The sequence below is a fragment of the Pleurodeles waltl genome, chromosome 7 (genome assembly GCF_031143425.1).
Source record: "Pleurodeles waltl isolate 20211129_DDA chromosome 7, aPleWal1.hap1.20221129, whole genome shotgun sequence".
Classification (NCBI taxonomy): domain Eukaryota; kingdom Metazoa; phylum Chordata; class Amphibia; order Caudata; family Salamandridae; genus Pleurodeles; species Pleurodeles waltl.
In genome coordinates this window covers 283,741,767-283,758,423 of record NC_090446.1, presented here as the reverse complement: position 1 = coordinate 283,758,423, position 16,657 = coordinate 283,741,767, and the positions used below count along the sequence as shown (strand labels likewise).

General features: G+C 43.2%; 1 protein-coding gene across 1 annotated transcript in view; it reads left to right on the top strand.

The window, feature by feature from the left end:
• Positions 1-705: 705 nt before the first annotated feature.
• LOC138304017 (protein-glutamine gamma-glutamyltransferase E-like) overlaps positions 706-16,657 on the top strand; it is a 38,787-nt gene continuing 22,835 nt past the window's right edge. The window contains exons 1-3 of the mRNA XM_069243664.1: positions 706-773; positions 3,833-4,110; positions 6,920-7,080. Coding sequence (XP_069099765.1) covers positions 3,867-4,110; positions 6,920-7,080 — 405 coding nt within the window. The 5' untranslated portion in view covers positions 706-773; positions 3,833-3,866. The remainder of the gene's footprint in view (positions 774-3,832; positions 4,111-6,919; positions 7,081-16,657) is intronic.

Sequence of the window (16,657 nt, the reverse complement as noted above, 5' to 3'; positions counted from 1 at the left end):
CATCAGTCGTACTAGGGCAGTCTCGAGACCGCCAGCACTGGCGGTCTTTCATCGCCTGCAGCTTCGACGGTCTTTGCAAAAGATCGCCGAAGTTATAATGAGGGCCTAACCGTGTTCCAGAGAACACAAATCATAAATCAGGCTCCACATTCAAAGCCTTTTTCTGAACAAGACGAAACTCATTCAGTCTGATAGGACTTCCTCAATGAGGATTACTAACGCACGCTTAGTGTGATATAGCAGATTCATTAAAGCCAGGGTAATCTTAAGTAGCTATTGGATGTGAGGTAACATTTTAGAACTTCTTCATCGTAACTGTCATCAGCATAGTTTAAAATATTTTGCAGTGGAATAAACAGTTAAGGTAAGGTTCATCTCTTTAATAAGAAGCTTTTGGCACACCAGTGCTTTAATTAGTCAAGCGCTGTTTGAATCCGAATCCAGAATATCCCTGTCTTTACACCAGGGAAAAAAAGGATTAAATGCTTTTTAAAATTCAAGTTATGGTTGAAGAGGTTTTGAGCACCAATCCAGACCACATTGGATTTTGACAGCTGCAGCCGTTTACTTCCTCAGAGCAATCCACGTGGTTTTGGAAGGGAGTGAAAGAACAAGCACGCACTTGGCCCAATGCCTGAGCAGTGATCGAGAGCCCTGGAATCCTAACAGCAGAGTTCCACGTCACATTGGGTGTGGTTACGGTGTAGAACATAAAACGAGGATGAATGCACTGGGTCACTCATCCTTCCGCCTCTCAGAGAGAACGAATTCAGGTGAGACTCTACCTTCCTTTTCTAACTCTTTGGGTCTCAAATTCTGTTTTTACCCATAATTCACTGGGGTGGTTTGAATGGAACTCTATCTTGCACGTAGAAGCGTACAATAGGGTTGTGAACGCTGTAACCATATCATTAGAGGCACAATAGTGAGGTAGTATAAAAGGCTTCCACCCTCCAGCAGACATTTTAAATCCACTCTTCAATTAGGGAATCCAGGAAGTGGTCAGTGTGGCTAAATTGCAAGAACTGTGGTATTTTGTCACAAATATATATAGGGTCACATGTGAATGCAAGACTTACGTGCTAGAGTATATTTGGAGCCGGCTTTATGAGAAATGATCTCGATTTTGACACATAGAACTTGTTGCATTTTAACTTTTTCTTTCTATTTGTCCCTTCCCAACAATGCACTGTGTCCTACGTATCTCAATAAGAGATCAACCGTGTTCTTATTTATGAGGTAATAAATGTCTTTCAGGGCGACTTGCTATTATTGGGAATTATGATGTTCATATATGCCAATACCCCCGATTTAGGTGTTTTTTAGAAAAAAAATGGCTTTATTTAACCTTAACTGCTTAAAATGCCCCCCCCCCCCGGAATGTAAGTTAATGTAAATTCTTCCTACATTGTGTGCATATATCCCTTTTATGTGTTCTCAATCATGGATTGTGTGGATGTATATGGCAATGTCAAAAACTGTTATATTAAATATATGTGACAAAATGAGAAAATAATTGAAAACATTTCAAGAGTAAGAGATTTTGTAAAAACGTCATATTACGATAGGCAAACCAGCTGCCACAGCATCATTTGTCATTCTTGAAGCACAATTCTTTGCAAAACAAAGAGAAAAAATATATGTTCACATAAATGTTGCTTTTCTGACTGTGACAGGAGCAACAGGACGACCACTGATGCAATGGGGCTTCCCTTCAGCTCACTTTGTTGACAAGACTTTGGTGAGGATGATGTCAAGTGAAGTGACGTCATCCATGGTCTCAGCATTAGTAAAGATTGACCTTTTAGAGGGGCTCTTGGACATGAATAGGGTACCTAATGGAGTGAGCCCACATGTTTCTTCAGGGCTTGGATATTAATCCATGTTTGTAGTAAAGGCCTGCACATTAAGGGCAGATCGTATAGGTGGTGCCTAATAGAGTTTACAGTCAATACCAACTGATTGGAGGAGAGGCAAATAACACTGGTAGGTATAGGCTATGGAACAGAAGGTAGAAGGGTTCTGCACCCAACAAGAGTGTTCACGTGATTATCATTTGAAGAAGACGGACTCCATGTTAACCTGAGACAGATCCACTGGAAATATACGGCAATGGAGGGCTAAATTATGTGGCAGGGTTGAGTAAATTATGTGACAAGAACAGGGAAATTATGTGGCCTTATGTAGCACATTTTATGATAATATTACTTCATTTTTTTCGCTTTTAAACTTGTTAACACTGTCTGGGCATTAGATGGACCTCTTGAGTACCTGTTTAACACCCAAATAGAGCAACAATCTACAGAAAGGTGACCAGTCAACCTTTGCAAAGGACCTTCCACTGCACTGCATTGCATGTTGCTGCATGTTTAGTAACTTTTGAACCATTTGAGCTAGAAACAATTTTTTTGTTAAAATCTGAAGATTATGCAGCAGATGATGATTATGTGGCAAATGCAGTACTTCTACAACTATGCAGAAATCACTGCAGCAGCACAATCGCACATTTCCAGTGGCCCTGTCCCAAGCTTTTCCAAAACATGATTAGTTGAGTCCTGGGACACCCTTAAATATTAATCCGATCTAATGCATTCTAATGTTAAAATTAAGGCTGGCCCTGCACTGCGTGCAGACAGGTTGACACCCAGAGAGTGCTGACTGGTGCGGGCCGTTCAATGATGGCGGAACCTGTACAATAACTGGAAAACGGGAAATAGACGCCAGCCTATCTTGAAGGCAATCGTAGTGCTCTCCCACAAAAAATTGTCTAATGATGGCGGCCACTGAAGAATTATTCAACAAGATTCGTGAGCAGTAAAACATGGGAATTCAGTAAAGGCACTTGAAATGGCATATGATTGAAAGTGCCACTTGAGTTGAGGCTCATTCATGAGAGTGAGCTTCTAAATTAAAACTCTTTTTATTTCTAATTTGCTGGTTTTCTTCTTACTCCCTCCTCTCTTGCTAGATGGAGGTAGACAGCTGATCCAAAAGCCCTTAATGTTTATATAAGATGAGGTATTTATTTTTTGAATTTTTAGTTCTGAATGTTTTGAGGCTCGTGAGGCAACTAATGCTGTCTCTACACGAAGCATAAAAATGAAATGTAGGTGCCGAAGATTTGGCCAATTTACATCCAGTTACTAATCTCCACAGAATGATTAAGCACAATGAGATGTTCACTGGGCGGGCTTTCGGGCTGGATGCATTACTTAGACATCTTCAGGAGCTTGGGGTTCCCCTCGAAGATTTTTAGGTCTATCACAAGGCTGCTCCTGCTTTGCCACCCACATAACTGTGGGTAGTGGTGGGGACACTTTATCTCACTCACTACTCCCCGTTCTAAATCTTTGCAGGAGAATCTCACATTTAGGGGACAAAAAGGAAGAGGAACACAGAAGTCACTGAAAGAGGCATACACTCCAATTACACCCATCTTTTTTCAATTTTAAAGAGAGTTTGCAGCAGAAAATTGTGTGTAGGAGCACATGAAACGTGCCACCGATATATTGCTACAGTGAATGTTTCCCACTTTGTATGGAAGTAGTCGCAACATTTTATATTATTAACTATAGAAAGAAAGACATAGTTAAAAAAAAAAAAAAAAACCTGCATTGGCTCAATTATCATTTCAACGTATTTTTAAAATCTATTATTTAGCATTTTATGCTGTAACGAATGTTCAGTGATTGTGAATAATCCACACCATTGAACGTTTCTACTATTCAAGATCACTTATTGTACATTATTTTCGATAAGCACGTGCATTTTATTGAAGCCTCAATTAAAATAATTGATTAGTTTGATTTTATTCTGGCTGTGGAAACAACAGATAGTACTTGAAAACGCCTGCAATCCTACCATCAATGGAGACCACATCGAGTGATGTTCGAGCACCTGAGAAGAAAGCATGCTACGCCGGGAAGTTCAAGCTGGCTGGAGGCTCGGAAGTGGGTCATGATGTCAACTTCATCTTGATTCTCACAAACCTAAAATCTGACATCAAAAGTATACAAGTGAACATTACTGCCAATGCCATCTTGTACAACAGGAAGCCCATGCATGAACTCTTAAAGGATTCTGTCACCGTTAATCTTGGCTCAAAAGAAGGTAATAATGTCTAAGCAACTGTTTAAATATGTATTTGTTTTATGGCACTAGGGTGGATGGGATAATCCATTACAAACATGGCAGATGTCCTGTCTCTAATATCAGAAGTGCATAATACTCTATTGCATGTGTAGTAGGGCGAACATGATGTCCAGCATATTGTGACAAATTATCACATCTGCCAGCTTCTAAATAAGGTGCATAAGGCCTTATTCAGAGTTCTGCAGGTGAGATGCTCCATTGCAAACGTTGCGAGTATCCGGTCCACCATATTTCATGTGTATTGTACTCAAAGGCACTTTTAATAAGGGGTAAGTGGTATCCATTACAATTATGACTACGTACCTGACTGCCAAATTATATATAAGGCCCTTAGTCATTGAAAAGGTATATCAAGCCAGGTGCTGGGACCTTGCATTACACAATTTACAGTCTGACAAGAGTAGACACAAAGAGAGTTACAGTCAACATGTATGTGTGTATATAGTGTTATCAGTGTTGAGAAGTCACCAGTCTAAGACAATTACGATGCAACAATAATATATGAGATAAAGTGCCCCGTCATACAGTTTAAAGATAGCATGAATGGGTTTCTGCAATGAATGTACAAAACTATGTGTGAGTTTCCTATTAGAGTCTAAATAATTTCTTAGTAGTGTATAATGGGTACACCACTAAAGATCAGCAATACGAAAATGATGTAGCTCTACTGTAAAAACAGGGGTTATAGAACCAAAATATCTGTTGCTGGTTCCGTGGACAATGTGAAGTGAAAGTCATTGAACAGATCTCATAACTGCCACTTAAACAGCACAATCTATCTATGATAATGACATTGGTTAACTTGTCAAAGAGTATGTGCATAGAAGTGCATTCACATAAACAGTACATGGACAGTATGATTTCACATTTAATATACATTATCTGAATCCAAAATAAATGTACTAGGCGAAATTTGTGTGGGGGGAAACGTGAGGGTGTAGAAATAGTTGCACAACTTAGAATCCCGATTCAGGTACAAAATCAAGGGGCTTGTTTACAAGTCGCTTGCACCGCCAGTGTGTGACTTTTTGTGATGCAGAAATGGTGCAGGCCAAAATTTAAAAGGCCACGCAAAGCTGCTTTGCTCGGCTTTTCATGGCCTTAAAGATATGGAGGTAGACGCTCCATGGGTGTTTTGGTGGATTTTGATGCATTCCCAGATTTATAAGGTTTTGTCAATCTGGAATGTGTCAAAGCCTACACTACCCCTGGGAAGGCATAAGGGTGGTGCAACAAGGAGAAATATATTTTATTCTCCCCGTTTATCCTCTTTCTGTGTGTGCTGCATTTTGCCCCAATGGGGGAACGCCTCATTTGCATACATTATGCCTGGCGCAGGCATAATGTAGCGCAAAGGGTTACAAAGTGGCACAATGAATGCATTGTGCCATTTTGTAAATTTGGCAAAGCCATTTTGGCTTTGTTGGGCAACATTAGCGTGAATAAAAATTACACTAATGTGATGCAAGGAGGCGCTAGGGGCTCTAAAAATCTGCCCCTTAGATTTTGGTCTAACTTTAGACTTTTGGCCTATGCTTACACCAAAAGTTTAACCTTACTATAAGTAAAGTCAGACTTTAGGTCTAAACTTAGGCCCGTATTTATACTTTTTGACGCTAAACTGCGCTAACGCAGTTTAGCGTCAAAAATTTTTGCGCCGGCTAACGCCATTCTGAAGCGCCATGCGGGCGCCGTATTTATTGAATGGCGTTAGCCGGCGCAAGCAGACCGGTGCTGCCTGGTGTACGTGGAAAAAAAAACACGTACACCAGGCAGCGCCAGCGAAGGGAAAAATGGCGTTAGGGCGTCTTAAAAATGGTGCAAGTCAGGTTGACGCAAAAAAATCGCCTCCACCCGATTTGCGCCATTTTTAACGACGCCCAGACGCCATTTACATGACTCCTGTCTTAGTAAAGAGAGGAGTCATGCCCCCTTGCCCAATGGCCATGCCCAGGGGACTTATGTCCCCTGGGCATGGTCATTGGGCAGTGTGGCATGTAGGGGGGCACAAATCAGGCCCCCCATGTCAAAAAAAAAAAAAAAAAAAAAAAAATGTTTATACTTACCTGAACTTACCTTAATGTCCCTGGGGTGGGTCCCTCCAGCCTTGGGTGTCCTCCTGGGGTGGGCAAGGGTGGCAGGGGGGGTCCCTGGGGGCATGGGAGGGCAGCTGTGGGCTAATTTTGAGCCCACAGGTCCCTTAACGCCTGCCCTGACCCAGGCGTTAAAAAGAGGCGCAAATGCGGGGTTTTTTGACCCGCCCACTCCCGGGCGTGATTTTTGCCCGGGAGTATAAATACGACGCATTTGCGTCGCAGTCATTTTTTGGGACGGGAACGCCTACCTTGCATCTCATTAATGCAAGGAAGGCGTTCACGCAAAAAAATGACGCTCTTTACTCATACTTTGGCGCTAGACGCGTCTAACGCCAAAGTATAAATATGGCGTTAGTTTTGCGCCGAATTTGCGTAAAAAAAAACGACGCAAATTTGGCGCAAACGGAGTATAAATATGCCCCTTAGACTTTTTGTCTAAGTTCACTCTTGTGAATCGATCCCTACGTGTCTTTGTTTGCCGGTCTTCTCAATGTACCCTTGCACCATCTTACAGAAAACTTGTTCCTCCTGCAGCACAATTTTTAGAGCTTTAATCCTCTTGTTTGCAAATTTCCTTTCTTAACGAATCTAAAAAATTAAACATAGAGTAAAGTTCCTTCTTAGAGGGGAAAATTGCTTATTGATTGTTCTGCATATTTTCCCCTCCACAGTGAAAGAGATTCCTTTAAGCATTCCTTACAACCAATATGAAGATCGCTTGCCAACAGAAAACATGATCCAAGTCAGGGCTGTGTGCCTGTGTGACCAGACCCAAGATTATGTGGTCGTGGAGAGAAACATGCTTTTGGAGAACCCCAAGTTGAAAATAACGGTAAGACAAGTTGACCCTTAATGGGTCACTCATGATGCGTAGCAGCAGGACGATATCTTAAATCATATAACACAATCATAATGATTATCCAGTGGTGCACTAATTTCAGTAATGCAGCAAAGAATAGGCGAATGTGCTGCCTACTTTGTATAGCACTGAATGACGTGGATGAAATGTCATCCTACAGAAATATTGTGGCCTAAAAGTCAAATATACAAAAACTTTTGTTCTGGTTCAGATTGGAACTAGCTTGGCAGTTCCCACTGAACTGTTCCTATTGGAGCAGGGTCAAGACTGATTTGCATATGGCTGGGTCTAATCTGAGGTTGCATGGTGGCAAAAAGAACAATAGCTTGGACTGCTACCCCGAGCAGTTGCAAGTGGTTAGATTTATAACAAGCATCATCCCATCAGCTTCTGCGTGTTAAATAACAAATACCATAAAACAGTGCAAGCATGCATATGAAGGTAAATATTAGTTTGCTATAATCAACTCAATATATTATCAACCTTAATGATAAATATATCTTCAAGTCACGTGGATGTGTATGTAACAATAGTCATCTATATGAACCCTTATATACATACTGTGACAATATTTTGGTACTCATTTTTTTTCCCAAGACATTTTTGGAGGATGATATTTATGTCCCCAATATTCTGACCTACAACTGCATACTGTCTATCGATTCACCAAAATGCCAGAAACAGTGAAAGTGACCTCATGTAACATTTGACCCTTCGATGCTATTGCAAAGTTGTCCGACATCTTTTTCGATTTTGAGCAGCTAGGAGATTAATAAGAATTGTATAACGCAATGATTCGAGCAGCTCTGTTCACTTGTATTTTTTGCGTCTGCCTTCAAGATCCCTGGGATGAGAGAAAGCAAGTACAAATCGAAAGACACCAGCGGACAAGCAAAGGGTATTATTTTCTAGCCAATGCTACCTTTAGTTGATGGCAATGGGAGAACCTTCTGCTAACCCACTAGAGTGCAATGTCAGTCCTGTACACAATGAGAACAATCGAATTGTTGTCTCTCGACCCTTATTACTGGAACAGAAGGAAGTTGAAAGTAGTGTTCCCACCAGGCTGTTACAAGAAGTTAACCCACTATTTCACTGGGACCAAAGAACATGGAAAAATGCCAGAAGGCTTACTCTGGCAAAAAGTAAGACAGTGGCAAGATAGTGTTAGCCTTTACATGGAATTTGTTAAAATGCACACTTTGAAAAAATAAGCTTGATTCATGTCAAAAGGTTGTGCCCAAAAATTGAAACAATGGTAAACCTGTGGTATATAAATATGTATTTACTGAGTATCCGTAGTTGCTTGCATGATTGGTGTTTTTTATGGGTTCACTCTTTCCCTCCAGGTACAGACCTAACAACCAGTATTTTCCTGTATAACACAAAAAGTAGTACATCACAAGACATAAGGCAGTGTGTTCAGCTGCGACACAGGACTATATCAACTCAGATTCTAGGTGAAAAAGAGCCCAGAGCGAGCGGGGGATGCGATGAAGTGGCGGTAAAGCACGGCTATCAGTGGGACCTGAGACCTTGGGTACTAAAATGCAACCAGCCAATAGTTTCAGCATGTAAAAGGAGATTTAGGTTATTTTCGTGGACACAAATAGACGTCTAATTCCTTGCCATTACTTCCCACATTGTCTGTTAAGAATTGTAAAAAAAAAGAAATTGAGTACTTTGCAGCTCAAAGAGTTTTACTTTGAAGGGGGTGAGGTATGAGCCAGGGGTCTGATAAGTGACTCCTCAGCTTTAATGCCATCATTGCCAATAGTCTCCATAACACATCTCCTTACATTTTGCGAGAACGACAGAAGGTATGCCAAAAGAACTCATTATGTTTTGGAGTGCAGTCAGTGGCATTGTATGAAAATAATGATGCTATAATGTTATGTTCTGGACATTTATAGATTGCATGTACATCCGGGGTGTCTTGGCACTATCTGTAGGACATGAGTGAGTAAAAGCAAGTAAAACGACTGAAGAGGAAGGCTTAAAGCTCATTCCAACAAGATAAGACAAGAATCACCCTCAGTTCTTGCAGAAGCTGATTCTAATGTTGACCTGCCAAGTAAGAGAAGAACTTCTCTCTTGGGAAAGTTTACTGGATATTTGGGACAGCAGAATACTGAAATTTGAAGAGCTAATTAGCTTGAGTGGCTCTTTCAATTTAATGCAGATTTCCAGTACAGGAGTACATCTCTGTGGTGGCACTAGTGTACAATGCACATGGCTTGCAAACAACGCTTTTAAAAGGGCTTGAACTATGACTTGGGACTCTTGATTTTGAACATCCTGCAGGCTATTAAGCTGTTATTTAGACACCACACCATGCAATGAGTTGCAATAGTTTAAGTAAGATTCAATTAACGCTGAGACTAAGTGTTAGACCTGACAGCCTTAGGGTGCTCACCCCTAAACTTTTGCCTGCCTCCCTCCACTTTTTAAATACTGTTGTTGCTGGTTTTAAGTCTCTGCACACTTTACCACTGCTAACCAGTGCTAAAGTGCATACGCTCTCACTCTTTAAACATGGTAACATTGGATCATACCCAACTGGACTATTTAATTTACATATAAATCCCTAGTACAGTGCACTATATGTGCCCAGGGCCTGTTGATTAAATGCTACTAGTGGGCCTGCAGCACTGATTATGCCACCCATGTCACTAGCCCCTTAATCTTGTCTCAGACCTGCCATTGCAAGGCCTTTGTGTGCAGATTCACTGCCAATTCGACTTGGTATTTAAACGTACTTACCAAGCCTAAAACTCCCTCTGTTCTACATATAAGACACCCCTAAGGTATGCCCTAGGTAACCCATAGGGCAGGGTGCTGTGTAGGCAAAAGGCAAGACATGTACCTGTGTAGTTTACAAGCCCTGGTAGTGTAAAACTCCTAAATTTGTTTTTACACTGCTGTGAGGCCTGCTCCCTTAATAGTCCAACATTGGGGCTGCCCTCATACATTGTTTGAGTGGTAGCTGATGATCTGAAAGGAGTAGGATGGTCATATTTATTATGGCCAGAATGGTGATATAAAATCCTGCCGACTGGTGAAGTTGGATTTAATATTACTATTTTAGAAATGCCACTTTTTCTAAAGGGAACATTTCTCTGGACTTAAATCTTTCTGTGCCTTACAATCCACGTCTGGCTGGGTTTAGTTGACAGCTCCTTGTGCATTCACTCAGACACACCCCAAACACAGGATACTCAGCCTCATTTGCATACATCTGCATTTTGAATGGGTCTTCCTGGGCTGGGAGGGTGGAGAACCTGCCCTCACACAAAGAACTGCCACACCCCCTACTGGGACCCTGGCAGACAAGATTGAACTGAAAGGGTACCTGGTGCACTTGTTAGACACTCTTTGAAGTCTCCCCCACCTCAAAGGCACATATATATGGGTATATAAACAGGGCTTCTGCCCCTACCAACTCAGACACTTCCTGGAGAAGAAACTTGCAACCAGAACCTGCATCCTGCCAAGAAGAACTGCCTGGCTGCCCAAAGGACTCACCTATCTGCTTTCTGTGAGGGACTGCTGCCTTGCTGTTGCCCTGGTGCCTTGTTGCTCTCTGGCTGAGGTGAAGAAGTGCTCTCTTGTCTCCTGTTCCCTGAAGTCTCAGGACCAAAAAGACTTCATCTCTTCAAGAAGGACTCCTTGCACTGCAGTGAAATTTTCACCACACGCCGAACTGGAACAATGCAGCCCGACTTCGCAACAAGAAGATCAACGCAGTGCAGCGACTGGAAATTTGATGCACACCTCACTGGATCGCCGAACAGCCGAGCCGGAATGATGCATCCAGACTTTCAGAGAGGAATCGATGCAGCGCCTGCTGTGCGGTAGAAAATCTGACGCAACGCCCTCCGGATCGACCCAGCTCCTGTGACTCTCTCCTGCCAGCGCAGGAAATCCATGCACCGTCTCCAGGGAGTCTGAAAACTCTGCAACCCGAAGAGGACCCATTACCGAGTGCCGGAAATCGATGCGCAGCCATCCCTGGGTGAAAACTAAGCAATGCGCCATAGCGTGCGGTAAGAGAAATCGACACACACCCCTTTGTTTCCATGCTTCTCCTCCTCTGCGGTTCTTTGAAGAGATTTTTCACATGAACCAGGTACTTTGGCCCTCATTACAATCCTGGCGGTCTGTGTTAAAGTGACGGTAATACCGCCAACAGGCCAGCGGTAAAACAAAATGGGATTTGGATCATGGCGATTACCGCCATCCAAATCCGCTACTTTAACACACCAACCGCCAGGGTGGTAATGGCCGCTGGGCTAGAGACTTGGGTCTCTAGCACAGCGGGTGCCACAATCCCACCCTCGGGAGTACGACCCGGCCTACCACCATGGTTTTCGTGCCAAATATACCGCCACGAAATCCATGGCAGTAGGCACTATCAGTGCCAGGGAATTCCTTCCCTGGCACTGACAGGGGTCTTCCCCACCCCCATCCTCCTCCCCAGAGTCCTCCTCCATCCTCCCCCTCCCTCTCCTGCTCCCGCACATATACACACCCATACGCGCACCCATTATCACACATGCACCCACGCATACCCACCACCACCCATGCATGCACACATACATACCCAACCACCGCAACACAAACCAACATACCTTGTCACACATATGCATTCACAACACACAACACTCACAATCACTCATTCACGCATGCATTCAATGTGACTCAAACCTGCATGCACACATGCCAAAACATGCACACACCACCCCCACCCCACTCTCCTGTCGAAGAACCCAACTTACCTGCTTGCAGGGGGTCCTCCAGCTGGAGATGGTCCGCGGCGATGCTGTCAGCAGCCGCGTCCGCCAGCAAAACACCACCAGGCCATATCATTGGTAATGATACTGTCAGCGGTGTTTTGCTGGCATGGCGGTGATGCTGTCAGCAGCGCCGCCTTACCGCAGTCTGCCGCAATGACCGTTGGCGGTGTTCCGCCAGCATTCTGGCGGAATACCGCCAGCGGTCATGATACCAGTAGATGGCTGATAGCCACGGCGGCGGTATGTTGGAGGCCATCGGGCGGTAGACGGTCAATACCGCCAGTGTTGAAATGAGGGCCTTTGTTTGTTTTTAAAAGACTTAATACAATTTATATCAATTTTCAGTGAAATCTCAACATTTACTTATTGCATCTTTAATCGTTTTGACCTGCATTTATCCAGATAAATATTATATATTTTTCTAAACACTGTGTGGTTTATTTTTGTGGTGCTATATTGTGTTATTGTATGACTTATTGCAAAAATACTTTACACAATGCCTTCTAAGTGAAGTCTGAATGCTCAGTGCCAAGCTACCAGAGGGTGGGCACCGGATAATTTGGATTGTGTGTGACTTACCGAGACTAAATTGCGGGTCCTTGCTTGGACAGGGGGTAACCTGACTGCCAACCAAGGACCCCAATTCTAACACTAAGCTTCTCCCAGTGTCCATCGATATAAGGGGAAGGATAGACCCAAGCAATCATGATCACACACGACCTTGAGGTAGGCTGATGTAACAGAAGCTGTTTGCAGGATTCCAGAGCTACCTCGTTGATACTACATTCAGACAAGCGGGAAATAAGAATGTTAGGGTCTACCATGTAAAAGGCTGCTAACAAGTTGAGTATAATTAGAACAGTCATGCAATTCTGATCAGAAGCCCATGAAATGTCACCCTGCATTGTGAGGGGAGTTGACTCTGTACCAACTTGGGCATCATCTGGAAGATGGTTTGATTCCAAATAGTTACCAATTGTTTAGCAGTTATTTTTTTCTAAAATCTTGGGGACTGCCAGGAGATGCGTGATCAGGTGAAACTAGCCAGATCTATAATAATATTAGATAATAAGATATGCAGGCGAAACAAATCATGAAAAAGCTGTATAATTCAGAATGGTAATCACGGAGAAAAAAAAGCATCAAAGCTATTTTATTTTTTATGTACTTGATAAGAACATTGGAACGTTGGGACATCCACTTAAGACAATGGAGAGGCTGTGGGACAATAATTGCTGGTGTAGGCCTGAAGCTTCAATATTTCAGTGATTGTCTTTCTGCTTTTGCTACCCTAATTGAATTACATACTCTAATAGCCTTAACACACATCTGCCTCAGGTTATACCAGTTGTTAAAACCATCTCTTTTCTTACAGGCCTCATCTGTGTCTTAGGCTTATAACTCAGATTGTGGGATCAGCAGCGTTATATAAGGATATAGTTATTTGGTCTGATGTTTGGAAATAGGGATATGATAGGGAATAAAATGGAGGGTAGGATTAGAATTAGAAGGTGTGGTTAGTGAAAGGATGAGGGTTGATTGAGTGGAAGTGGTTAGTGAAAAGATTAACGTGAGGTAAGCAAAAAGGGTTGGGCAATGGGAAGGTATTTTGTTGAGGACCGATTTTGGGATTAAGGTCTGGGTTAGGTTTAATGCCATGCTGCTGACATTCTAGTATTGTTCATTCGGGGTTCTACAATATGATTGAAACTATGACATATGAAATGGTTGTGGTTATGATGTCTTGGCTATAGTAAGTACAGTGTTCTTTACTGTAGCATTCTTCGTTTTCACATGGATCACGTTCACCAGTACTTTTAAATACTACATTTTTTGCCTTTAGTTCTTACCTAGTTTGCATAACATCAAACCTCCCCATTCCTACAATTCCCATTCCTGCCTTTGAAAAAGGGGGCACATGTACAAGTAATAGAGAGCGGGACCTATTTGAAATAAGTTTGTATAGGGGTTCCCTTTCTAGAAACACACGGTGAGCGCTTAATACAAATTCATTTTTAAGTTTGTGGAAAGTCAAACTTTCAGCTTGGTTGACACCCAGCTAAGATCAAAATTGTAAGGACAATAGCACATCCTGGGACTTGAGCCTTGAATATGAAACCATCTTGTGAAACAAGATATACCCTGCTACTGGCACTCAAATAGGGATCCTCCAATTGCAGAATGGCTTAGATGAAGTGTGTGCCGAGCCATGGTGGAAACATTAGTGTGCAAATCATGCAGATGTATTAAGAAACACTGAAAGATATGGGAGCACTGGTGAGATCACTTTAAATCATTCTACCAACAATCCAATATTATTCATTAGAGTGCAATACAATTGATATAACCTGGACATTAAATATTCTATTTATTTGTAACTCCAAATGTGTCTTGCTGCAAACATTATATACGTGTCTCAAAAATATGAAAAAATTAAACCATCTTCTGCAGTATCTGGAATTTTTTACAAACTCAAAAAAGTTACTATATCCGAAATACTGCTTAATTATCACCTTTGCTGCCCCCTTGTATATCAGTTACTATTATGAAGGCGTTCACTTTCTGTACTGCCTAAGAAAACTCAAGCGGTGGGTTACTGTAGGAAAGTCCTCCTTTTTGCACTGGTCACCCACAAACGTTATGTTCAGATACTGGTGGTTACTGACTCTTGGATGTGCCCTGGGTACTACTTCCCAATCCCAGGGCCAGTGCTCTGTGTAAAAGGGGGATATGCAAATTAGGCTATTTATAATTGGCAGTATCAACATACCTATAGGTCCCTAGTTTATGGTAGGGCATGTAGGTTTAGGGACCCCAGCATAGGGAGTGCACCCATAGGTGCACTGCTTAGGTGCCCAGTGTCATTTTAAAGGCAGGCCTGCCTTCATGACTGACTGGTCTACATGAGCCCCATCGCCGACATCGTACGCAAACACAACATCAACATCACCTCCTACGCGGACGACATTCAGCTGATACTTTCCCTCACCAAGGACCCCACCAGCGCCAAGACCAACCTGCAAGATGGAATGAAAGATGTTGCAGAATGGATGAAACTTAGCCGTCTGAAACTGAACTCTGACAAATCGGAAGTCCTCATCCGCGGAAACACCCCGTCCGCTTGGGACAACTCTTGGTGGCCCACAGCCCTTGGCACCACACCAACCCCCTCAGACCACGCACGCAACCTCGGATTCATCCTGGACCCACATCTCACCATGACCAAACAAGTCAACGCCGTATCATCTTCCTGCTTCCTCACTCTCCGCATGCTCAGAAAGATCTTCCGCTGGATCCCCGCCGACACCAGAAAAACTGTGACCCAGGCCCTCGTCACAAGCAGCCTGGACTACGGAAACACCCTGTACACAGGAACCACCACAAAACTCCAAAAACGTCTTCAGCCCGCCTCATCCTCGTCATACCCCGCAACAGCCACATCTCCGCCCACCTGAGACACCTGCACTGGCTTCCCGTCAACAAAATGATCAGCTTTTGGCTCCTCACCCAAGCACACAAAGCCCTCCACAACAAGGCACCCGAATACCTCAACCGCCGCCTAAGTTTCTACACACCCACCCGTCAACTTCGCTCCGCCAACCTCGCACTCGCTGCCGTCCGTAGCATCCGCCGCACTACGGCAGGTGGGAAATCCTTCTCCTACATGGCGGACAAGACATGGAACTCCCTCCCCGCCAACCTCAGGACCACCCAGGACCACCTCGCATTCCGGAGGCAGCTCAAAACCTGGCTGTTCGAGCAGCAATAACCCCCCTCCCCTAGCGCCTTGAGACCCTCACGGGTGAGTAGGGTGCTTTATAAATGTTTTTGATTTGATGTGATTTGATTTTGATTTGATTTGCTTTTAAACTAAAGTTATATGCATATTCGACTTGGAATTAAAAGTAGTTCCAAAGTCTTAAACAACCTTATTTTTACAAATGCCACACCTAAGGTGTGTCGTATGTGCCCCTAAAGTTGAGTGCCATGTAACTTTAAGCAGGGACCTTATAAAAATTGTTTTATAAGCCCTGTGAGATAAAATAGTCAAACTCATTTGTCCCTCACTGTAGTGACTGGCCTCCATAGGCTAACATGGGACACTTTATTTTAATTAACAAAATCCCCACAAGAGACAGATACCTTGAGTTTGCTATCAAATTAAGTGTTGTAATAAATCCCACAACTTGCCATTGTTGGATTTAATGTAACTAGTTCAGGTAAAGAGTTTTAAAACTCTACCTGAAAGTTGCCAACTTCAGCTCTGTAGTGCCCTTCTTTGATTGGCCAGCCTCTGGCAGCCTGGCCAGGCTGCCTTGACGAGGTGTGAAGTGGCCTGGGCTGAACTCAAAGGATGTGCCTGGGGGAGGAGATCTGCCTCAGCAGATGGCGAAACAGGATGGGGGGAGAGCAGCTAAACTGGTCTTCAAAGGTAGGGAAGGACATTTGGAGAAGCTTCAACCCCAGACAATAAGGTGCTGTCTTGATTATATTAGAAGAGGGCAGGAGAGGGGTGTGTTTAGGATTTTAAGCCACACCCTTAGGTAGGCTCAGGCATATCTAACCTTCAAAAATCAGTGATAGCCATGTTGGATTTTTTAACAATGTTCCTCCCTGAGATTGGTTTTTGCCACACTTCTCAGCAAGTGGTCATCATAGGGGGGAGGAGTCTGCCTGTGATTGCCAACCAGGCCCCCCTGCTTTCCACCCCAAGAGCACGGATAAATATGGCAGAGCTGCACCCACACCTCAGA